At 48.4% G+C, this 25,418-nt stretch overlaps 1 protein-coding gene across 5 annotated transcripts in view; it reads left to right on the forward strand.

Annotated features, from left to right (window-relative positions):
* Positions 1-25,418, forward strand: part of ARHGAP6 (Rho GTPase activating protein 6) — a 408,409-nt gene that overhangs the window by 380,406 nt on the left and 2,585 nt on the right. For all 5 annotated transcript variants that reach the window (XM_054695857.1, XM_054695855.1, XM_054695856.1 and 2 more), the window contains exons 10-12: positions 11,786-11,883; positions 20,975-21,243; positions 24,023-24,103. In XM_054695857.1, the coding sequence (XP_054551832.1) occupies positions 11,786-11,883; positions 20,975-21,243; positions 24,023-24,103 (448 nt within the window). The remainder of the gene's footprint in view (positions 1-11,785; positions 11,884-20,974; positions 21,244-24,022; positions 24,104-25,418) is intronic.

The raw sequence follows: 25,418 nt of genomic DNA on the forward strand, positions 1-25,418 counted from the left end.
GCACTCAATAAATATTTTTTTTGATTTGTATTGAATTACCAGTTCCTGTTTTCCTTCAGAAAACTGCATTGCTTGCTCCAACTTCCCTTGAAACATCAGAACAAATGCCAACTCTCTTTCATTTCTGCTCACCACCCATATTCCATGTCAGAATTTACAGGAACTTTCTCTGTGTGTCTCCTCCTCTGTCTCTTGTCATTTTTGCAGACACTCACCATAAAACAGACTGGTTCCATTAGAGCTTTCAGGCTTGTCAAGTGTGCTAGATCCCCATTTTGAATCTCCTTAATATTTTATCTGCACTTTTCAAGTACCTTGCCTTTGATTTGTTTCCATGCTGGTCTTATAGCAATTATGTTTGGTAAATTTGGTTTAGAATCTTTGCCTTCTATGTCTTACCTATGTGATTATAACCGCGTCATTCAATACTCAATAAGCATAATTTCAGCTTCTGTGAAATGAGAAAAATAAAAATAAGACCCATTTTCCAGGCTGGTTCCCAATCTGATATGTGAATGCATTCTGCAAAGTGTAAAATTCTATGCAAATGCTAATTAATATATTAACTGGGCAAAAAGACAAGAGTTGTGTCAAGTCTCAGCAATTCAGCGCTGTAGACAGAAAGGGCCTGTTGACAGTCTAATCAGATGTCTGGCGGACAGCCTGCCGGCTGGTGGTTCAGGGACTCCAGCTATTTGCATCTGAAACTGTGCCACCCTTTAGGATTTTGTGGGGCAAATCTAGAAAGAGCATCTTTTATGTCCAGCAAGTCCGGGGGCCAGAACTCAGCCATAAGGCACACTTGCCTTCAAGGGATGCTGGAAAGTGGATTCCCACGGGATGCCCAGGAGGAAGAGCAAGCGGCTCTGCTACCTGAGTGAAAGCCCACTGAGGTAGAAGGGCATCTGGCTCCACTCGGGGCCTCTGTGTTCATGGCCCACCTTGGCCCACATGCTCATCAGGACGAAGGAGGTGGCTGAACTTACTCACCTCTTCATCAAGTCTGAAGTCACATATCGTTGTGCCGAGTAGTCTTGGTGTTATTTCATGCTCTCCGCATTTTTTTTTAACTACTACCTCTCATCAGTCTTACTCAATTCTGTTCTCTAAATTCTGTGTCCTAAGCAGGTTCTTCATGTGAAAGCACAAACCTGCAGGCATTTCTCTCCCCCTCAGGTAACAGCTCTCTCCCTGGCCCCCGGAAGTACAGGCACTGCCTTTTGCGTGGCGGCCTTCTCCTCCCGGCTCCCGCCGCCGGCCTACATTCTCCAAGCCTGACCTGGGTTTGCTGTTCTCTGTGGAGGCTGATTCTGGCCTGCCTTTGTGCCCCCCACTTGTGCTCTTTACTTCTCTTGAGACCTTTCCTGGCCACCTTGTCTAAAATAGAGCCCCTCCCACCACCCTCACACACACACACACACACACACACACACACACACACACACTCACACTCACACCCGCGCTCCCTTTCCTGCTTTTTCCCCATAGCACTCACCTCCTACCATAATGTGGGGTTTCTCTGATTCCTCTTGTCTGTGGTGCATATCTCCACTCGAGGGGAAGCTCCATGACAGGACGAACCTTCCCAGCTGCCCTCCTCGCTGCATTGCGCCGTGCCTGGCATGTGGGAGAGACAACGGAAATATCGGGTGAACTCGTTAGCTCATGAAGGACTCAGTGGTGGTTCTGTGACATCTGATTTCCATACTTCCACTCCTTACTCTTTATACCAACAGAAAGGTCTGGGCATAGGAGAATTAAAGATACCTTTTACAGAGCAAGTTCACCGTTAAGCATCCTTGATCTCCTTCGATGATGGAAATTATATCTCTATGTATCGAGGGAAGGACAGTGAAGTGGGATAAAGATCCCCCAACTTGGGTCAAGAAAAAGACAACTGGCTCACAACCACCTGGTGGTCGCTGCAGTCCCAGTTTGCTGCACACTAGCTTCTGAGCTCCCCTTAGGCTTCTGTTTCTTGCCTTATCAAAGGACTAGGTTAGAATGAGTAATAACCAACATCCCCGCTCTTCCTAAAATCTGCGTGGTTCTCGGCCCTAGCACTGATGCCAGCTCTTTCTTTCCATGATGCACAGAAGATCATTTATTTCATAATTCTGTGGATTCTCTTGGTGTATTTAGAATTTCAGAATCGAATTGGTTTAGATCAGAGCCGGTGGCTTCTTAGTAAGGCTGGTTCTGTGCAGTGGACAAGAATTCAAGAGAGAGAGATGTTTTAAGAAGTGTTCAGAATTACTGTGGTTTCTTGTTTATCCTTTTTTGCCTTAGTTGGACTGTAATGTATGGTCTGTCAACCTGTGAATCTTTAAAGTGTGGTCCAGGAATTGTATTATTTACTGTGCAATAAAAAAGTTGAAAAAAAAAAGAAGTGCTCGGAATTAGTGCAATAATTCCAAACAAGGAAGATGAAGCTAGACAGTCCCTGATGGCTGAAGAAGCTAACGAGCCTGCCGTTTCACGAGCCCTGGAAGGGTTCATCAGCTCGGAAGGGAAACATGGCTTCCCACGGCATGAGAAAGGAAGACTCATTAGAAAAGGTGGCTGAGTTTGTCCTTGGAGACAAGAGTGCACCCTGGAGGCAGTGATTCCGCAGAAGAGCTGCGGGGAAGGCTATAAAAACCCACAGAGACCTGGCAGAAGCCCAAGTTTGTTCTGAGTGCTAGAATGTCCTTCATTTCCTGAGGGTGAGGACGCCTCTCCCAAGTGGCCAGGATCTGAGTTAATGGGAAAGGGCAGAGAGAGGAATCTGGCTTTTTCCCACCCTATGCACGAAGTGCCTCCATTCTGAGGCCGACACGCGGTCGCGAGACTGGCCAGCCCAGGCCTTTGCAGTGGTCATTTGCTTCTCAGGTGCCGGTCTGGACCTCCTAAAGCCGGGGACAGGCCATGATAACTGCTGTCACGATCACTTGTGCAAAGACCCTGGCAGCAGCTTGTAAGAGGAGCTCCCAAACTTGAGCGCACAGATTTGCAAAGAGATTTGTCAGACATTCAGATTCCTGGGCTGCACTCCTGACGATCAGCTTGAGTGGCACTGGGTTGGGGCCCCGGCATCTGCACTTTCTGAGGACTACCTCCAGGTTATTCCAGTAGTTTCCCAACCATATCTTGAAAAGCCAGCGTAGGAAAACATTCAAGATGGTGGAAAGACCATGTGCTCTAGAGCGGGCTCCCAGAATTCAAATCCCCGTTCAACCATGTATTTGCTGTATGGCCTTGGCCTCAGGTGTCACTTTCCTAAGCGTTCATTTTCTTGATGTGGGGTCGGGGGCAGCTAGCTACTTTACAGGATGATTTTGAGAATTAGAAATGACATTTTTGGGCACTTGGGATAGGAGTTGACATATAGTAGGCACTTTGGAAAAGAGATTGCTGCTATTATTACGTAAAATGGATAAGGTGCCTGCCCTCCCCAAGCCCCTCCGGTGACACCTTTGTGACCACGCTGAGTGACACTGTCACCTGCTCCCGCACACACGTTCTCCTACTTCATCCCCCTGCTCGTCTTGTCTTCTTTCCACAGTGCTTCTCACCTTGCCGCCTGCCATGTAGATTTATTATGCTTCTTGAAACTTAGCAGGATGCAAACTTTATGAAGACAGGGAATTTTTGTTTTTGGTTTTTTTTCACGGACACCCACAGCACCTCTAAAGTACTTGGCAGAAAACGTGAGCTCAGTAAATCGTGGAATGAACACTGCAGCCGTGTGCTGTAGGGCAGTAGCATTTCTGTTGCTTCTTTGCTCCTGGTTCTCTGCCCGCACCCCTTAGAGCCCCTGAAAGCTGGAGGGGGCAGGGCAAGGAAAGGAATAGGATATTGGCTGGGAGCTTAGTGGGGGGTGAGGGAAGCATATGCCCCTACATAGGGGTCCTCCAAGCATTATCTAGCTATGTAAGTGGTTGGCAAAGGAATAAAGCTTGAGAAAAAAGTTTTAAAACATAAAGGGATAGTCTCCAGGAATGCAGGTCATGAAAGAGAAGAACCTTTCCTGTCCACTTGCCGTCACTGGTGTCCTAGTGAGCAGAACCCGTCACCATTCAACCACGAGCACCATGCTCGCTCGCCGCCTGGTGGCTTCTGGAACTGAGGCACTGAGGGGGGCGGGGTTCCAGGAGAAACTCTTTGGGGATGAATAAGAGTTCCTAAGCAAAGTGGAGGAAGCTGCCAGCAGGTTCCTGCAGGCAAATATCTGCTGCCGACGAGGGTTTCTCGTTTGGAGAAGGGGACAGCAGAGAAGGCCCCCTGATAGGCTGCCGAGACATCCCGGGCAGAGACGTGGGAACGCGCGCCGGTTCCCACCCGCTGGTTGGTCAGCATGGGCGGGGCCTGCGAAACGCGCGTGGGAAATTTCGAGGGAGAACTGCTGGGAGCAAGGGTCAGAGGCCTTCGTGAGGATTCCAGGCCGGGAGGCCAAGCTTTGCCTTGTGTTTTCTTCATTCCCCACACAAATTGCATTTTCTCCAAGCCGCTCGTGCATGCCAAATCCAAAGGAGTCAAGCGGTCGCTTGGGCCATCAGACAGCAGCGCAGAGCACCCCCGCCGGCACACCAGAGATGCAGAGCTGCTCTTGGTTTCCTTTGTGAGAGAGCCATTCTTTTTGAAGTAACCACTGTCCACATGCCAGAGTCAGGCTGGCCGTTGCCGTTACGGACATCGTCGGCTTATCCACACTCGCCAGCATTTCACCAGGATCAAGCCCGGGCCACGGGCCCAGGCGGGGCAGCCACCCCACATGAACGGTGAGATGCTTTAATGTGACCCCTTGGCGGTGGAGTCCATCGGGGGGAGAAGAAGAAGGATCTTTTAGCCAGTTGGGAAATGGAGAGCATCTCTGGGCTCATCACGACGCTGCCCACGCTTGCTGTTCAGGCCAGCGGGCGGCGGACGCGCCTGTGTGTGTTCCTGGAGCCTGCGCGCTGCTCCCTGGGAGTGGTGGCAGGACCCGGGGACCACTGGCGACACATCCAGGGGACGGGACAGTGTCTATTACACCTAAGCTGTCGCCGCTTCCCTTCACCTATTGCCACAGAACAAAGACTCATCCCTTTTCCTCTTCCTTCCTGACCGGAGCCAGCTCCCAGCTCCGCGCCAGGAGGCCCGGGCTCTTTTGCTGCATTTGCTTACTCACGTGTCCAGTTGCCAGAAGCACTGCAGGGCCTGTATCAGGCCCTTGAGAAAGACTTCTTGAAACGAATGCCTTCTGACCCTCCCAAGGCGCCCAGACCCTCCTGCATAACTTGAAACCCTCCACCACCGCAGAGCCACACAAAAGACTCCAGGCTAGGCCTGCCCATTTTGGAGCTTTTGTTCCCATAAACAGCCAAAGTGATTGCTTTCAGTGTGTTTGTTAATGCACAAAACTGTCATCATGAATCCCAGTAATATTTACTTTTGCTGGGGAATGTTCAATGCCAAAGCATCCTTTTTGGTCCAGAGCGAAGTGGTGGGTGGGTGTGAGCGCCAGGGACAAGTACGGGAGGGCTGGGTCCCAGCGATGGCTCCAGATGCCCCGGGCGGTTTGTTATGGTGACTTAGTAAATGGAGAAAACACAAACCACTTTTCCCTCTCCGTGGTTTCTGGAATAAACTACATCATAGCAGTCGTACCCTAGGCAATCATTCAAGGTTTCATTTTTAATCTGATAGGGTAGATTTTAATTATGACAGTTTTATTTCTCATATGTGCAGTGTTTACATTTTTTTCTCTGAGGCAGGAGAGTCCAAAGTTCTTTTGATTTTCGAAATAGCGTTATGCTTTGAAGGAACACGCGAAAACCGAAGGAGCTGAGTCTCCGGATAAACACGGCCATAATGGTCCCCTCAGAAAATGTCTAAAGTGACTAAAGAGTTGACTAAAACCCAGTAGAGACTGTGATGTGAAACAATAAACTGTAAGTGAAGAAGGCTTTGGGGATGGCTTTTGTTTCTTCCTTTAAACGTGCAGAATCACTTGCTTATCAAGAGAGTGCGCGCTTTTCACCATCCAACCCCTTCGACTTCACTCCCTTACATATAAAATCCCAGAAGAATGTAGAACACAGATTTGTTGGATGAATATAGAGTATAGAATATAGAATATGGATTTGTTGGATGATTGAGTCATACTTTTCATCTCTGAAGTTTGTCATTGTAGCTGATGGGAACATAGTTCAAGAGCATGTTAGAAAATCTCTGATGATCCCCAGTTGGGGTAGGAAATGTATTTTCCAATGCGAGAAATGAATAGCCAGAGCACGACATTGGTACTCCTGAGACGTAGAGAAGAACGTGTAGGCAGAGGCCACGAAAGCATCCCCCGAAGGCCAAGAATCCTGAGTTGTCTTCAGTGACAACTCAGAGAAAAAAATGTAAACACTGCACATATGAGAAATAAAACTGTCATAATTAAAATCTACCCTATCAGATTAAAAATGAAACCTTGAATGATTGCCTAGGGTACGACTGCTATGATGTAGTTAATTCAGTGATTTGTAGTCATTCCACCATTTCTTCAGCATTCGTTGGGTGGAAAACTCCCCCCTCACTTGTGTTCTGGAAGAGCACAGATGTGATGGCGTGGAGCCAGCCTAGGTAAATGGGCGAAGGGTTATGGATGTGTAGGTAAGAGTTTCATCCGCATGGAGAAGAAAAACCAACTGCAGGTCGCTGCAAACGTCAGAATTTTTTATCTCATGTGATAAAAAGTCAAGAAGGGCACAGTTCGGGCAGCTCACTGGCGTTGTGGGGCTCTGTTCTGCCATCATCCGTGAGAGACTGCAGTTGTTTCCAGTCTCCCTTGGAGCTGCCGTCACATTCCGTGATGAAGAGCAATGTCTCCCCTCAGGTGTTTCTTTTCAGTATGGAGGAGAACACTTTCCAGAAGCTCCTACAAGACGGGCCTCAGGGTACCTTGGCCAGGATCTTGCCGGAGCTTCGGAGCCCACAAAGAACTACAACCGAAGATGCCCGTGCCAGTTCGGGTGGACCAGGCCAGTAATCTCTGCCTGCCGGTGATGTGGTGACCAGCCCATGGCCCTGAGTCTGGCAGAAGTAAGGAACCAGATGGGAGGAGCTCATAGAGCCTGGCTCAGGACCGTGGCAGCCGAGGGGCTAAAGGTCACAAACTAACTAGAAATCCGGGGCCGGGGGTGGCAGGAGCAGGGACATATGCAGAGGTGAGCCCACAGCTTAGCCACCTGCTGGAAGTGTCAAAGGAAGGGGAGGACGAGGAGTTTCTTCGCGAGTCTACAGGGTAAGAGAGTGAGGTGGGAGCTGCCAGTCAGGGAGAAGATCTCAGAGTGAATATTGTCCATCTCCGTGTTCTTGGCTTTTACTTTTGCTTTTAAGTATTTGATTTATTAATTATTTTGTCTGTTTCTAACAAACAGTCTTGTCTTCTAAACGTCATTGTGGCTGGTAAGGTATTTTCGTCTGTTCACTCTGCGGATCCCTGTGGCACCTTGCTGGAGGCAGAGGGGGCAGGTCGGATGTGCCTGGGTTTTCAGATGCAGGAACAGAATGCTCATGAGAAGGGTTGATGTGTCCAAGTTGACGTTAATGCTCAACAGCAAACCCAAACAGGACCTCAGGGGCTAGCAACTCTTAGCGAGACATTGTTTTGACCCCATCCTAAGGCTCGAACAGGAATGTTCATGGGAACGGCCGCCGTGTGCATCCCCTCTTAGGCCGCTGTTGCCTCTCACCTCATTCCCTTGACTTTTGTTTCCCCACCAAGTATCTAAATTAATAGAAAATGAATGTTCATCCAGTTGAACTGAGCCAGCAGTTTGAAATTGTTATTAAATAGTAGGAAATGAAATGTGCAAATATGGACAAAGATTAGAGGACTCACCGGGAGGACAGCGCTGGATGCCTTTGGGTGAATATTCCAAGTCGGTTCCAGGCAGCCTTTCACATTCTCCACCCTCACTTCCCCACTGGTCCCAATTTTCTGAACCATTCCTTCTTTTAAAGAATGTGGTTTTATCACAAGAATTTTTATTTAAGTCATGTTGTAACGAGATAGGCTAGTAAATAAATGAATCAAAAGAATGGATTATGCCCACCGTAGTCCGGCTGACATACGTGATCCTTAGGAAAATATTATCTGTCCTTCCGGCAATACTTGGATCCACTTTTCTTAACTAGGTCCTTTCACTTGTTTGTAAATAGCGTCTGCAAGCCAGACTGGTATCGTGGGTCTTTTAAAAGGAAACTATAGATAGATTTATAGCCCTGATACTTTCTATTTGCATTTGTTACCAAGAAAGAGTCACGTATGCGACATAAAATAAACCTCAACCATGATATAACTGGTGGGGAATCAAGTCTAGTTGAATGAGTGAAAACTCGGAATTGCAAAATAGCTTAACCAAATTTTATGGGAAGTCACTTTTTAAAGAATGATACTTCCTGTTACCTACTCTGATAATGTGTGCACGTTAATCATCTGTCATTAGACACACCATCTCCTCTCAGAGAATCGCCCTTGTGATCTTGCACCCTGCAGAGGACACGCGCGCCACTGTTTACTCTCCAGTGGGAATGGATTGGTGCCTGGAGCAAAATTTTTTATTACATGTCTAAGCATAGACATTTTTAAATTAAACTAACTGGATGAAAATACAAATACTTTTCCTAATTTGCTCATGGAAATTTCATTTAAAAAGAGTTCAGGATATAGATTTTTTTTTTTTTGCTCTTCCGTTCACTTTTTCATGCGTTCTCTTTCTCATACGTACCTTTAGGTAGTACGCTTTGAGAAATTGATCTAATAGTGCACAGCTACTGGGTTATGTTGTTTGCAAAAATGACAGTAGTAATGATCAGTCTTTTTATTTGTTTAATTTCTTCAATAAAGTAAGAGAATAGATGGACTCAGCCTTGACCTGATAGTCTGGCCCCTTCTCTTCGCCTTCCAGTCTCATCCCCAGGCCGTTGCATTTGGCCACAGGGCTTTGCCTGCCATCTCTAGGAAGCTCCCGAATGTCTCTGTGCAACCCAAGCCTCTCCCCGAACCCCAGTTCCTTATTCTCCATTGCCTGCTATATCACTCCTTCATGTGGGTGTCCCGCAGGCCTCTCCCCCTTATCAGGTCAAAGCCACACTCCTAATTTTGACCCCCAGCCTGTCTCGCCCCTGTTCCCTCTCCAAGCCAGTCAACACCCCCATCCTCCCAGTTGCCTAGGCCCCAAATGCCAAAGCCGTCTTTGCTTCTCATCCCGCCTCAGCCAACCCATTAATGCTCTCATCTTTATCTTCACCGTCTCCAGGATGCCAGAGACCTCGCCAGCTCCCCGTCCTGGCTTCACACTGGCCATCTCTCTTCTGGCTGTGTCTGCAGCCCCTCTCTGCCCTCCCCGCCTCACCCCTCACTTCCCTGCAATCTGCTCTCAACACAGCCGCCAGCGTGAGGCCATTTCATGTTAGTCTTCTGCTCAAACTCGCCAGTGGGAACCCACCCACTCAGACCGAGAGCGGTGGTCCTCGCTGCCACCTGACCCCTCTGCAACATCAGCCTTGGCCACCTCACCCGCTTGCTTCCTTCAGCTCACCCCCCTCCTCCCTGGCCTCTTCCCTGGTCCTGACTTGAGATCTTCCTGCCTTTTTCTTCCTTCTAGCTGGAATGATTTTCTCCAGCTCTTTCATGGACTTCGGTTCTCTGCTCACATGCCAGTTTCTCTATCACCTGGCCATCCTGTTTAAAATTGCATCTGCAACCATCCCCCTGCCCAGCCGCCCACATTCTCCATTGCACTTGCTGGCGTTGTTCCTCTCCCTTTCGGTGTCTTCTTTGGTTATTGGTTAATGCCAGTCTTCCCATATTCATCGTCAGCCTCACAGGGACGAGCATGCTTGTCCGTTTTGTAGCTGAATCCCAGCATCCACTGTCTGGCATGCAGCGAGCGCTCACTGCTGAGCTGTGTAATGAATGAAGGAATGAAGGGGGAGCAGGCCGGGGTGAGAAGTGCAGCAGTGCAGAAGCGGGCAGTATGTGGGGACAGCTGCTGGGGGAGTGGACTGCAAATGTGGATTGCAGCAATCGAGCAAGAGCTAAGGGTTGGGGGGCAGTTGGTTCTCCAGAGGGAAGTTGGGGTATAACTGTTAGAGGTAGAGAGACATGGAGGCTGGTAATCACCACCAGATGGCCCGTGCAGAGGGGTAAAGAGAGGGCTCAAGCTTGGCGCTGCTGTTGGAATGGAAGAGAGAGGAAAGAAATAACAGGCATCAGGAAGATGGCGCCAAGTAGATGTGACTGACCAGGGCGGGGAGAGGACACAGAGACACCTGAATGCAACCCAGATTGCGAGCTGGTGTGGAGGGCTTGGCAGTGTCATCAATGAAGATTCAGGACGAAGGAGGAGGAACAGATTTATGAGAGAAGGAAAGCATTGTGCTGCTTTCTCAGCCCTGTTTTTATTAATAAAATTGCTTCCAGCTTCTCAGCACTCAAGAAGAATTGAGTTCTGCAAGAGGCAGGAAGAAAATTCTTCCACCAGCCACTTATCCTCTGATGTCTTGTCCCCACCGAGTGTAAGAGTCTTGTCTGAGCCCACGTGCAAGAGAATCTGACTGAAAACTAATTTACTCTCCACTGTTGGAGTGGCCTTGGGTTGAGCTCCCAGCTTCTAACCGAGCAGACAACCCCGAGGGCAGAGTTGAGCCTTTGCTTGTAGAACGTTTCCACACGAGTGATGTAGGGTCCCAAGACCATTTTCTAATGCTCTGTGGATGAGGCTAGAAAACACTGGCGAGCTCATCCACCGTTCCTGTGACAGCTGCAGCCAGTCACCTTTACAGTGTTCCTCAACCAGAGGCAGACTTTGGGCAAGAAGGCGACATCCGTAAATGCCAGCATGTCTTCTTCGAGTGCTTAGTATCTGCCTGGTACTTTCTAGGTTCTCAGCATATAATAGGTCATTTAATCACTACGGAAACCCTTTGTGGGCCTCCCTGGTGGCGCAGGGGTTAAGCACCACACTAGGAAGCCATCTGCCTCTGCAGCACGAGTTCCATCCCCAGCTGGCCAGAGAGAAACCCACAGGGTGCAGCAGACCTCTCCTGTCTCCCCACTGCTCCCCTCAGCAGTGGATTTCAGTCCGTCTGCCTGTTCTGTTCCCTGCTCTGTCTCTCGTGAATCCTCTCACCCCCCGCATCTCTGGCCTATACCCCAGCTCTTGTATGCATAAATAAATAAATAAATCTTTAAAAAAAATACCTTTGGGGTGAGTACTGTCATTACTCCATTTTACAGATGCGGAAACTGAGACCTAGAAGGGGTAGGTCTTGGCTAAAGGTCCCAGAGCCAGTAGTGGAGCAAGGACACAAACACCCACAGTCTGACTCAGTGGCATGTCCACATCAACCCACCACATGTGTCAGGATGGCCCCAGGGGGTTGTGAGGGGAGCCTGTCGTTTTGGCATGATTATAAATATGAGCTCTAGAACGTGACTCCATTTGGACAATAAATTATGGAGACTATTCCTCTTAACCCTGACATTTTGCTTACTCACAGCCACACAAAAAAAATCTAGCCTGAGCCACAGAAGCATTCGAGTGACTGGGCTGAATCCTAGGAGGGCGACGCTTGGCTTTGAATTTGGTTCATTTCCTGATTGTCTGGTTTCTCCTAAAAATTCAGCTGGCTGCGCAGTTGGTGTAGATTAGGTGTTAACCGAGCAATCACTGTCCTCCTGGCTTGTGAGGCTCCGTTTTGTGCTGGTGTAGAGTCACCAGTGATCGTAGTTTGCCTCTTTCTGACAGTTTGGCATTTGGCCTTGCAGGTTCCCCCAGATCTCCAGAATGAGGTGCTGATCAGCCTGTTAGAGACGGACCCCGACGTGGTGGACTATTTGCTCCGCAGAAAGGCCTCCCAATCATCGTGAGTACACCAGCTTTTCCATCTTCTAAAATCATGTGGAGGAGCTTCTGTTTCTATGCTAAAGAATCAGAAAGGTTTACAGAGCCCCGTGCAGGGGCACGTGAAGTGGAATTTGGGCAACGTTCTGGCAAATCTGCTTGGTCCACCTAACCAGAAAATTCTTCGGTCTACCAATCCCGTTAGTGCTGTAGAAACTTCCTGATGAGACTTTTCTGAGTCACTTCCGCTTTCTCTAACCCCACAAAGTCCTTTTGACTGTGTATACCAGGGGACAAAAGCGCTAAACCACTGGCAAGAAGTTCAAGAGAGTGACTAGGAGCTGCATTAGCAAATCTGCCTCCAGAATCCTGAGTGCTGTCTGTGCTGAGGGGCCCCCGGATGCGTCTTACTTGTGTAGCTTTACCAAACCCTGAGCCGGGCCTCAGAACAACCCATGCACCCTCTTGCCTCGCCTGCTCTTTATAACTCGCATCCTTCTCACATGAATGTGGTCTGGGCTCCATATGCAGCCAGAGCCTCAGTGAGTAAAATCAAGCCATCCTGGAGGCTGTGTGTGACCCGTTGTCACCCCAAAGGAGGAGCACCGTGTTTCCTACGAGTCAGGGGCTTAGTCTCGACCATTGCTGCAGAGGCAGAGTGTATGGGGCTGGGGGGCGGGGTCATTTAAAGGGGTGCTACTGCATCATTAACAGGGCTGGTGTCACTCACACGACACTAGGCCTTCAGTCTGTGACAGGCAAAGTCGTCGTCAGTCTGTCGTGGAAGTGTTGTGCTGTGTTTGGACCGACTGAATTCCAGCAACTCTAAGACACATCTCCCCCCCACGCCCCCACCCCCGTTTCATCCCTCGAAGTGGAGATGAATCTCATCCATGGCCCAACCTAATTGAATTCCTGGCGTTCTTTCTTTCTCAGTCCTGTATACAAAATAACGGTCTGTCTCATTCAGTGGTGTCTTAGAAATAATGCATGTCCTTTATAGTGATGTTGAATTTGATGTATTCGTTTTCATTTCAAGCTGTTTCACATTGTTTAAAAATATATTATTTAGAGAAATGTGGTCAAAAGGAATTCCTCAATGCTCGGGCCTTCTTTCCTGGTCATTATGTGTGTATTGCTGTGAAAGTCAGTGAAACCCGTTTCCTGCAGAGCCGGGAAGAATTTTGAATTGGACCATCCCTTCAAGCCTCTCTTTTTAAAATCCACCTCTGTGCCATTCAGTATCAGGCTGCATCCTGGTTCAAGTGAGACATCCTGCCCGGAAGCCGTCAGAGCCATGACTGAACAAAACTATTCGAGTTGTGTCAGCAGGTGGCATTTTGTATTCTTGCTCCTCCTATCGTAGGATTGGGCTTGATTTTCCTCTCCATTTCTGTCATCAAGGTGTAAGTTCTAATTGGAACCAACACGTGGTGTGTCCCCACAGTATATCATGTCGTAGCAGACTATAAACTCACTCCCCTTCCCTGGGCAAGCGACAGAAGACAGACATGGCCGCGTTCCTAGGGCCAGGCCCCTGTCAGCTGCCTCGACTGGGCGCCCTCCAGAAAGGGTAGAAAACATACTGCAAAACCACCAATCCTGACAGGCCAAATTTCAGCTTTCAGATGGCATTTAAAAATATATAAATTGTATACTTAAAGCATGGTTGATGGAGGTTATTTTTATGTGGTTTTCAGGCATGCTGAGTGCAGATAAATGCCAAGAATCTGGCCTTTCTTTGTCTATTCTTAGGGAAAGGGAGACATGCCCAGACAATGCCCATGCACGCTGTGCAGCAGCCTCGCTCCAGTCCCCTCACCCCATAATGATGAGAAGTGTGAGGTCTGGGCGGCTGGCCCCAGTGCGAGATCTGAGGCGGGTGTCCAGGCTGCGCGGACAGGGAGGCAGCTGGCAGGGGCTCCGTGGCTATCGACAGCCAACCGCGTTCCCAGCAAACATTTGGAGAAGACTTTCTTAGGCAGGAGGACTAGCTACAGGTCAAAGAGCAGCCCAGAAGGTGGGTGATGGTGCCATCCAGTAAAAATGCATACACACATTTGTTAAATGTCTATTTGTTTATAATTTAGGCAATATTTATTTATTTATTTATATGGCCTTTTGAGGATTGACAATCATCACCCTCAAGCTATAGCCACTTTGGGCCTTTGAACACATGCTTCTCAAACTTTACATGCATACAGAACCCCAGGAGACCTTCTCAAAATACTCTTTCTGAAGCAGGTCTGGGTTCAGACTTGTGAGAAGCTGAATTTCTAACATGCCCCTGGGTGCTGCTGCTGCTGCTGGTCTGTGGCCCACACTTTGAGTAGCAGAAGTTGAAACAACAAGGCCTGATCGTGCCCTTTCAAGCTGGCAGGCTCGCTGCCGGAGGGCCCACAGAGTGCCGAGAACAGGAGGCCCGTTGAAAGTGCCTCGCAGGCAGACACCAGCCCTGCGGGAGCTGGGCTACTTGTCACCCCTCCCAATGACCTGGGGGGCTTGGAAGCACACCGGGCTGGGTGCCATCCCTGGAGGTGCTGAGTTCTGGAGTGCAGTCTGGAGATGGGGACTTTGTAAAGAACTGAATGCATCTAGGCTGGCGTGAATTCTCGACGACGCACGGTGGAGACATGTAATGTGCTATGTGATGTCCCTTCAATACAGAAATCGATTAATTGAAAGAAGCATTACTCAAAAAGCAGGTTTATAAAAAGATGCCAGAATGAAAAACAAAAAGCTGCCCGTTTGATGCTAACGAACAGAGCGGGGAGAGGCACTGAGGTGGAACAAGCTGGGGGCCTTCAGGGGGTTAGGGGCGATGGCGGGTCATGGGGTGTGAGGTTGGAGACCAGCACAGGCCGGGCCCCGGACGAAAGTTCTTGTTCGGATGCCTTTATTTAGTGGACACTCCACAAAAGGCTGCTGGCCAGCCTGGGGAGGGGGAGAATGGCCAGGATTTGCGGGAAGATGACAGCCGCGGCGGCGTACGTGACCTTCACAGCCCGAAGCCCATCATTCTCCTCCAGCCTTTGTAGCTTCTGTTCTTTACACAAATTTCTGCACCCAAATAGAAAGCTTTCAGCTCCCCTTCCCGGAATGACTGCTGCACGAGATTTTATTCGAAGGTGAAAAGAACTTTCAAAAGAGTGTGTGCCCAAGATCGAGAGCGTGTTTATTACACTTTCTGTTCTGAAAGATCGAGCATTTAGTGATATTTGGTGTCATTTTGATTTGAGATTTTTCCCTCGTTGTGCAAAAACAGAACTGGGGAATGAAAGGAGGAGTCATTATTTTCTCTTGTGCTTGTCGACTTGCATTTTTGGCCCCAACCAAAAGGGAATGCCAAAAGGAGATTAGGAGAGATTTATATTATTAACAATGCAAGATTTCCAGTTTCTTAACTGCTTGTCTGGTATATTTATTCGAATTCTGTGTTCTTTTCTGCAAAGATATTTAAAACAGATCTCCCTCTTTTGATTTAAGGATGCACGGAAAGAGGGGGTGAGGACAGAAGGTAAATCAAAGAGGACAGAGCATGCTGCCCACAGGCCTCTGCACTAGAACAAGGAAGCAGAAGAGGGCAGGGACTGGGGGAGTGGGGAGGGGCATGCGCTCGTGCAGAATGTTCTGGTGTCCCCAAAATGCCATCAAGTGACCAATAGTGTCATATTTCCGAGGTTCGGAGTTGACACCAAGCATCTACGATGCACAAAATATCAAAAATTTGGAGAAAGCCAGTGCCTTTCGGGGCCCACAGCAGGGGGGCAGCATGCACCCCTGCGTGACTCAGAAGCAGCTCGTCAACAGAGACCAGAACACGTGCTTCTTGCCTCATTTTCACCCAAAGGAATTACTCTGTTGGACAATTTCTCTGAGCCAAGTGACAAGTAAATTTTCATGCAGTTTAAACTGAAGTGAAATAATAAATTAATTTTTGACATAAATAAAGTATTGAAGCTTAATATAAGTTCTAAGGTACCCACTTTTCAGTGTTGTCATATTTTTGTAACTGTTTTAATATCCTGGGGAGGGGAATAACCATAAAAAGAACACACAAAACCTCTCTCTAGAGGATATACTTTCTGTGTGAGGTGCCTCAGCTCCCTGGGGTGCCGCATCAGGGCTGTCTGGCAGAACTGAGCATGATTAATTAAGACTCCCCATCAATCCAGACTCCAGCGGAGCTCAGCAGAGTTCAGGTCACCTGCCACATAACAATCATTCTGACAACCATTCTCGACCTTTTAAAATACAGATTTGAAGAAAATGTATAGGGAGGCTTACTCTTGTTCTGTCATGTTCCAGAGGCTCCTCGGGAAGACAGTGTTAATCAAACAAGGCCAGATAAAGCACCTTTCCTACTATATTCCATAACCAAGACCCAAATGAAACAAATTGAACTGCTTTTGGGAGAAGGTTGAAAGGGATGAGCCAAGCCCATAGGTGTATATTTTTAAATGTTACTGTATTTCATTCTGTTTACCATTCTGTTTACCTTCACAAAGTTTTCCTGAAACTGCCTCCTCCCCAAATATTAAAACTGGTGACCAGCCGATTTGGACTGTAGCTGAAAGCCCATAGTTGTCTGAGGATACAATTTCAGAAGGGGAAAGTAATTGTTTTCGAGAGCGCAATGGGCCTCATCTTGAGTGCCGAGTTACCTTCTTCCTCAGGGAAGGCACTAGATCAATAATTTCAGTCTTTCAAAGATTGTCATTAAAAATGCCCTCTTCCACAAAATCATGGAATGTTGCAAGATGGACAAGAATTAGTTCACCTTTTACTAGGATTTGTAAAATCAGAAAAATATCCAGCACATTTTGAGAGATGAGAAGTCACTCTTTGCCAGGATAATGTAACAGCAGTGAAGCCTGCTGCTGGGTTGTGGCTCATGCCCCCAACTATCATTCTGTTCCAGTTACCTGGAAACTATGAAGCCTTAAACACTCACTCCATTTAAGAAGGTCTTTCATCCAGACAAGTTTAGGTAGTATGTACGTGGCCTAGAGAATTCTGTAATGAGAAAGTCCCCAGAGGGTGAATGTGCCTCTGCCTCGGATTCAAAGGCAATTCAAGATGGCGGGAGAATTAATCGCATCATGCTTTCCCCCAACACCTTTATTGTGACTTACAATTTCCTTGTAAACATCCAGATATTCATCTGGTGATGTTTTATCAGACCTACCGTAAGTAAAATAGATCAAGTCAATATGATTTTATCTTCACCTGTCACAAAGGCCTCCCGCCCCAGGACTATCGGGAAGGAATTAATAACGGCCGAAAATGAGGGGAGAAGTTTCACCAAAGCCCTGGGCAAGTTCCAAGGTCCAGAGTGCTTGGCTTCATCTCCTGGTGGGGAATTTGAGTGCATGTCAGTCTCTCTCGGGATGGGGTGTCCTTGTCCCTAGGATTTTGCATAAGCGATGCTTTGCAGAACTGAGTGTGATGAACGTGAAAACTGCCGTGAGGGCAGAGCTTGCTGTGGCGGGCCACTCCTTCCTCAGTTTGATGAAGGGCGTCCGAGATGGTCATTTGCTTCGAGTTCCCATAGAGCAAGGTGTCTCGGTTGAACGATTGCGCCCAGGATGATGCCAACACTCTTTGGAAATCTCCAAGCACGTTTCTCAAGGCATAGCTTGGTGAGGGGCGGGGCCAGCCACTTCCGGGGGTTGAACCAGGGTTTTCCATTTATCCACAGAACAAGTTCTGTGCTCCCGGCTGCAGTGCGGGCCTGCCCACAGTGCCCTGCCGGCGTGCTCACACCCTGACCTGGAGGGACCAGCCAAGGGTGAGAAAGTGATTTGGTCTCCATGTCCATCTCATGCTTACTTGGCCAGCTGAGACTGGCCCTGCGTGCTCTTGGTGGGCCTAGAGTTTTCAGGTTTCATGGGAAAACCCATCATCCATGGAGGCCCACCCATGTCAACAGCACCTGGCCACCCAGCATTCCCAGTATCAATCCAGCAGTCTCCCACATAGAAAGAGAGGCCACTACGTTTTCAGATCACTAGTTAGAATTTTTTTTTTTTTTGTGGGACCCTCGCTGGTGGCCGGGGATCCAACTGGCATTGCAGAGGCTGCAAGCAGCCTCGCAACCCAGCACTCAACCGCTGCACCACCAGGGGAGGCCCTAGAATAAATATTTTATATAAATAAATGCATAAGTATTTTGTTGCCTTGGCGTGCTAAATGTCACATTGGCTCCATACAGTTGAATCACCTTAGAGGCAGATCCTAGAGGAGACACAGGTGGCCGCTCATCTCATTTTTCAGAATGACCCAGAGGGGTCCTGGATGCACTTGCAATTGATTTAATCATGACGCGATGGAAAGACCCTAGTCTCCTAGTTCTGAACTGCCTGTGTTGTCGTGAGAAGCTCAAGGAGGGAATAAAATAGGCTTGCTTTGTTTTTTAATTGGCAGGCTCTCAAGTGACGAGACAAATCTTAGACGTGGGTTCTTAGGCAGATTTGGCCACTGCCTTACTGACCTCTGCTGAGAAAAAAATGATAGAAACATCCCTTTAAACACTTCAAAGGGCCATCAGCTCTAACTCTGTAGCGCTGTGCTACTGATGCTTAACCATATTGAATACTCTTTATCAAATAACTTTTAGAAGGTCTCAAGCCCTGCTCCCTCAGGGCAGAGTCCACCCACAGGACAGCGGACAGGCACAGGGCCTTCTCTCTCACCTCCATTTTGATCCGAGCCAGTCAGAGCCATGAAAATGGAAGGGAAGTCGTGTGGCAGCTTCCGTACTTTTGGTTCTTCGTTTTGTTTTGACCAAAGTTAAGTGTTCTCAGGAAGCACTCTGTCCTTTCAGCACCCCCAACAGTGAATGTGGTCGTGAGCTCCCTGTCTGTACGTCAGTCCAAAAACAATGTGTTGAAGCAGTTCGCAAAAAGATGCAAAGTGGAGCAAGATCCTAAGTGACTTGAGAGACGAGAGAAAGAAAAACAGTGGAAAGTGTGATAGAGAAGATGTAGCCGGGCGTGGAACCCGGAAAAGGCACACCAGTGGCTCCAAATACCGCCTTGAGGGAACCCCCTGTTCCTTGGAGCCTTTTAGCAGTCTTTATTCCACCACACGTGCTCCAGAGGGTAGACATATATAACTGAGTTGCTTGGTAGAAACATAAATGTTCCTTGTGCTGAGACTTACGAGAAACGTCTTCCATAGCTTATTTTCCCTCATGCCTTTAACTCTTGGCTGAATCTGCTACTCCTAACATTTTGTTGAATGCATTCTCTTCTGGGTTTGTAAGCCAGAGGAGCAAGACATGGGACAGAACTACTGAAGTCCCCTGAGTTAATATAGGACCTTTCCAAAACTCTTCCCATTGTAAGAGGGCAAAAAAAAAAAAAAAATCATAGTTCTGATAGTTATTTGGTTTTGGCTAATGAACTCACTTGACTCTCTTGAAAACATTCCATCAGATAAGGCAGGGGGCACCCACTATTGCTGACAGAACAGCATGACTTCTTGCTGGGGAGACAATGAGACAATCCATTGATGACTGGGAAGATGTCAGCTTAGCAGAGAAAACAACTGAAATTAGCCCAGAGATCTGATTTCTAGCCCTACTCAGCCCAGTGAGCCCTGGCTCTGAACTGAGCTCGGTTGCTCCCACTCACCAAGTTTGATTTTTCTCTATTTTCATAGTACAGTGTTCTCAGCCAGAGTCAAGCCCCCCAAGGACAGACAAAAATCCGTTTGTTTTGTTTTGTGTTCCCTCTGCTAGAACCAGGAAGAATGTTTCCTCTAATCAGATTTAGAGGGTGAATCGTTTTGCCTCACTTTCCAGCACAAGTAGTCAGTTCCTTTTATTTTTCCTTCATTCCTCGGAGACTGAAAGTTCCGGAAGAGTCATCCTCATCCTCGCGGTGGGCCTCTGGCCCCTCCCCACAGGTGATCTGTCACTGCTGTAAAGCAGCAGGGAACGGCTTTATTTATTCCATATGAGGAGGTAATTCCTGCGGCAAAAAAGCGCTGGAGGCCCTGGTTGCCTGAGGGAACCGTGAGGCTGCCGCAGACGCTGACAGGCTCTTCTCCTGGACGCTAGGTGGGCGACCCGCGTGCAAGCTAGAGCGCCTGCGCACACATCCTCCATTCTGCATGCACACCACTGCGGGGTAGGCAAGGTGACTCGGGAGCGTGGCTAACGTCTTGAGCATCACCAAGGACTTCTTTTGAGAACTTAAACCAAAAGAAAAAGAAGTGGCGTGGCTGAGGGGGGTGGGGAGAGCGCAGAGGCGGGTTCTGAGCATGAATAATCCAGCTGTGATCATTTCCCTTTAAGATGTCAGGGCCACTGTTTTGAGGAGGGTAGAAAATTCAGAGGTTCCCAGGTAAGACTTGTCCTTCTCGTGTTTCTGCCGTCCAAGTGTCCATGTTCCGCTCACATTCTCACCGTGACTTCTGTGGCTGTGACTATTCGTGCACCCATAAAATGCAATGGATATGCTAATTAGTATCTGTATGTCCATTTGTGAAAGCACAATGGATTCCAGCGACGTAGCTCTCTTCCCTGCCACCGTTTTGTACCTGAAACAGTTGTCCCCAGCAGTAGCATCATCGCCCTGGTCATCGTCATCACCGTCATCATCGCGGGAAGCATGGATTCCCTTATGCTAAGTACTCGGGTGGAGAGGAAGGTATAACGCCGTAAGGAACTTCAAGCGAAGTTTCAATTCATCTGAATTATTTTTAATTCAGGCTGCTGAGCAAGGTGAAAGAGCCTTTGCCACTTCTTCTCACTTCATAGGGACGGAGCATCAAACGTTAATTTCGAAATGCAAGCAGGGATGAAACCAACGGGCGCCTCCGCCAGGCACCTAGGACAGTTAGGGGCCGCAGCTCCCTCTCCTCCCCACCCTGGGCCTTGCCATGCCTGTGACATCTGTGGAGTTTCGCTGTCCTCTGCTGGCCATTCTGTGGAAACGCTTTCACCTCATCCATGCAGAGGCCGCGGAACATCTTTCACAAGTTCTGTGGTTCAACCCCCATGAGCCTGCGTTCTCCTCCCATCCTTTGTGTAACGGTCCTTTTGTTTGAACCTGGTCACTGCTTGTTCCCATGTTCACGCATCTTTAATTGTCTCCTTGTGCCAGAAGCCCTGACATGTTGCCGTCGGAAGTTTCCTTTTCCGTGGGAGGAAGGCACTCATCCACAGACTCCAACAAGGCCTCCAGCGGAGACCTCTCCCCTTACGACAACAACTCCCCAGTGCTGTCTGAGCGCTCCCTGCTGGCTATGCAAGAGGACACGGCCCCAGGGGGCTCGGAGAAGCTTTACAAAGGGCCGGAGCAGTACTTGCTGGTGGGTCACTTGCCACTTTCGAAGTCAAGGGAGAGTTCTCCTGGACCGAGGCTTGGAAAAGGTAACTGGGCCCGGCTGGCCGGCCACATCGGTGGCTGGCATGGCCCGTGGCCTGGCCTGGGGCTTGGGACTTTCTCTCCCTCTCTCCCTCCCTCCCTCTCTGCCTGTGGTTCTGTAAGTGCTTACTGAGTACCTGCTGGAGCCCGCCTCCTCTGGGCAGAGGAGGGGAGGGGGTGACGCCCGGCTGGCGGAGGGCCCCTGCAGCCCCAGCTATCTGGGAAGTGGTCCTGTACTCAGGGCTCCGCTGACTCTCGGTTTCCAGCAGCAGCAAGAAGCCCCCATCAGCTTGGCGCGTGCAGGCCAGCGGGTTTGCTTGCACGTTTGCAGTCTCAGGTGTCATCCAGTTAGGGCCACACTTTCAGAAAGAGTACAAGCTGACCCTGCTACGGAATGAGACAGCCTGTTCCAAAGAGTCTCCGTGGGGGATTAAGATTCGAGTCAAAATAAGGGTTCCGTGGTCAAAAGCCATTTGGGAAATGCTGGGTTCACAAAGCGATGGGTTTTCCGGACAGTTTCTCAAGCTCTTGGCAGTGCTAAGGGACACCACTTGCACAGGGGAGGGAGGCTGCGGCTTGCAGCTATTCCCAGATGTATTTGACCACCGAATGTTCGGTTCTGTTCGTTCCCTCTAGAGTCATTCTTCAAGGTCAGGACTCAACAGAGTACTCTCTCAGTAGTACTTGTACAAATTCTTGTTATTTTATCTTAAATTTGTAATTTACTCCATTCTGAAGAGGACTCTTGCGGGGGGGGGTGTTTTTTAATCACAGCATCTTTATTTTTATTTCACAAATATTTGTATCAAAACATAATTTTTAAATTGATACTAAGCACAGTAACCCACGCTCCCATCAGGGGTAAACATCACTTTTCTAAATTTCAGACTTAGTTTTCCCCATCCTTCTAGTGCATTCCGTAGCTGTGCACACCTATCTGTCTATAGTAGTCGTAGCATAGTTGCCTTTGAACTAAGCTCATGTTACTGAAAATCATGCCATGAGCATTTTTCATTTTGCTAACAGCTTTCATGGTCATAATATATTCCCACCAAATTGAGATGTCATAGCTCCTGAATGCTTCCCTTTGTGATGGATGTAAGTGATCTTTCATTTTTGCTTTTAAGTTAATAACAAGTTTTCCATATGCAACCTTCTCTGTGACAAGAACAAAAAGGCAATCCGAGCAGAAGCTTGCTGTCATCAAGGCACAACGCACTTGAGTGTCTAGAGATTCAAAGGGATGTTTTCTGACAAATTCACCCCGTGAAGCCTGACTCTTTCTTCCCAGGGTCAAGGCCCCTGCCTTGCAGTTCTGCAGCTGGTGGGCTAAGTACACATGCCTCTAACTTATTAGCACATGGGCCAAGTTCCATATGAGCTCTTTCCATCCATTCAATATCTGTGGCAGAACCGGAATGTCGTGGCTCTCAGCTTCGTCCCCCACAGACGGGTGACAATATCTGGAGGCATTTCTGGTTGTCCCTACGAGAGGGGAGCTACTGGCGTCCAGGCACTAGAGGTCAGGGATGCTGCTCAGCAGTGCACAGGATGCTCCCTGCACCCCGACAAAGAATGCACTCACCCCAAATATCGGCAGTGCCGGTTGAGCAGCCCGGTCTAACTGGAAATGTTCTCCTGGAAATAACCTGACCCTGGGAAGCAGCGACCAGAGCGCCGATAACCTGCGGTTCCGCCTCCTCCTGTAGCGCCATTCATGTGGGGTTGAGCCTCTTGGAGATCCTTGTCCCCCTCCCGTGACAACTGGGGGTGAGAACAGAATCATCCCTAGGTTTTAATGATCTAATCCTTGGCAAGTCCTTAACACAGAACTTGGCATGTGGCGAGCCCTTGATCATACCTGCTGGGTGAGCCCATGTAGCCTGTGCCAGCCCTTCTCCCTGGTCAAGAAAAGGAACTGGGGGCATCTGCTCTGGATGAAGTGAGAGAATGGGTATAGTCTGCTCAACAGAGGGAAGTACCGGGGAGACATTTGCTTCTAGAAGTAGTCGTTGTGATCACATGACAGAATTGTGGTGAGGATTAAATGAGATGGTGCCTTACCCTGTGGACGTGTATGGATAGAGCAAGGGCACATCTGAATGAACCTGTTCGTTCCCGAGGGTAGGACGAGAGAGACGATGGGCTGCTGCTGGCCTACCTGTCATCACTGGAGTCACTTCCTGTCACGGCTGTAACACGTGACCGCAGACTGGATGGTTTACAACAACACACATTTATTCTCTGATCCCTCCATACGGCAGAAGTCTAAAACAAGTTCACAGGACTGTGTTCCCTCTGGAAACTCTAGGGTGTCTGTTTCCTTGCCTTTCTCTGCTTCTAGAGGCCACTGCCATTCCTTGGCGCATGGCTCCTTCCTCCATCTTTAAAGTCAGTGAAGTTACATCTTCTCTGCTGCTTCTAAGGCCCCTTGTGACGACATCAGGCCTACCCATATGGTCTGGGACCATCTCATCTCACGGCCCTTCAGCTCATCACACCTGCAGGGTCCCTTTTGAATATAACATCTTTGCAGGTGCTGGGGACACCTACACAGGCATCTTTGGGGCCCCTTATTCCGTCTGCAGCCACTCTGGTGTAGAAAGGGCCCTTTCATAAATCCCAGATGGAATAAGCCTCCTGAAAGGAGGTCTGGCGCCTTCTTGGGTTCCTCACGGGTTGAATATAGAGCGTCTCACAGAACAGATGTTACAGAAAAGCTTATTGATTTTGCCTTTCAACTTTCCTTGAGTTACATCCCTTTTTTAATACACTTTTTCCTAGATATGTCAGAGGAGCCTTTCAATATCTGGGGAACTTGGCATTCAACATTAAAAAGCGGATCCAAAGACCCTGGAATGACAGGTAAAGTATTATTTTGAAAAGACTTTATCGCATTTACTTTTAAAATTAATTTAAATGTTTGTCTTAGCATGCCAGCGCATGCTTGTCACATATTGTTGCTGAAGGGGGGAGGAGACTGTGCTGAGCCTTTCCACAGAACACATCATTCTCTGACTACATTGCATTTCCGTTCCTTTGCCAGAAATTTTAGCCATACTTATATCCTTTCTGTGTGCAGCTTCGTGCTCTGCTTAATTTTGACTTTCCATGACCACTTTTAAGGGTCCCTTAGCGTTCCACTGTGCACATTCCTGGGTTCAAACCCACTGCTTGGGCAACTGTGTCCATTTTTTGGTTGTTTTTGTAATAAGTTCTGCTAGCAGGAACCGCTTTTAGGTACATCTTTTGTCTTTTAAATTATTAATAGGGTCACATATTTTGGACTGCAAGTGGCCTAGGGAAGTAGGCCACTGTGAGCCTTTCCAAGAATTCCGAGGGACAGCAGTTGCCCGTTCCACACAGACACCCCGCTGGGCCTCGGGCAGGTCGCTGCCCCCCCCACCCCCCATCTTCCCCCAGTCACTTCCCATCATGGGAATTGCACACCATTGGCTTTGCATTTCTGCTCATTTCTGAAGCAAAATTGTAGTTTTTGATTTTAATTGCCTTTCTTTCTTACCAGCCCTTTATAATTTTTCTATGAATTAGCTGGTTCCCTGACTCTAATCAGCATGCTTGCCAGTGGATACTTCTGGAAGCCGGTCAGTTGTTTCTTAGGGACGCTTCCTCCAATGAAGACATTGACCCTTTGTCCCCTGACATGACCCCTTTTGTCGTTCCCCCCGCCCCCTGCTATGTGAAAAATTTTCACATATCTATGTTTGTGGATTTGCTCACAAAATTAATCTTTACTTAGCCATCGGCTTGTCAGTCACTTGGATGCTTTTCTCCTTCCCAGTATCGCATTGATTAGGCCCTTAACGCTTGAGTCCCTCTGGAGTATATGTTGATTAGAACAGAAAGTGTGTAAATTGTTTTTATTGTTCCAAACATATAGATGGGGGCAGAAAGAGAGCGAGAGAGAGAGAGAGAGAGAGAGAGAGAAAGCGAGCGTGAGAGAGAGAGAGAGCGTGAGCGCGCGCCCCCTTCTCATGTTTGGTAATCCCTCACATAGGACAATTGGAAAGGACAGTGCATTTTTAATTAATGCCCCTAATCCAACTGACTTTAGTGGGAGCCATGATCTAATCAGACCTCGTCATGGGCCTCCCTGGTGGTGCAAGGGGTTAGGACACAACCTATGAGGCTATCAGCAGCCTCTGCAGCGCAAGTTCGA

The sequence above is a fragment of the Talpa occidentalis genome, unplaced genomic scaffold (assembly GCF_014898055.3).
Source record: "Talpa occidentalis isolate TD23 unplaced genomic scaffold, MPIMG_talOcc4v2.1 talOcc4.15, whole genome shotgun sequence".
In the NCBI taxonomy this organism is placed as follows: Eukaryota; Metazoa; Chordata; class Mammalia; order Eulipotyphla; family Talpidae; genus Talpa; species Talpa occidentalis.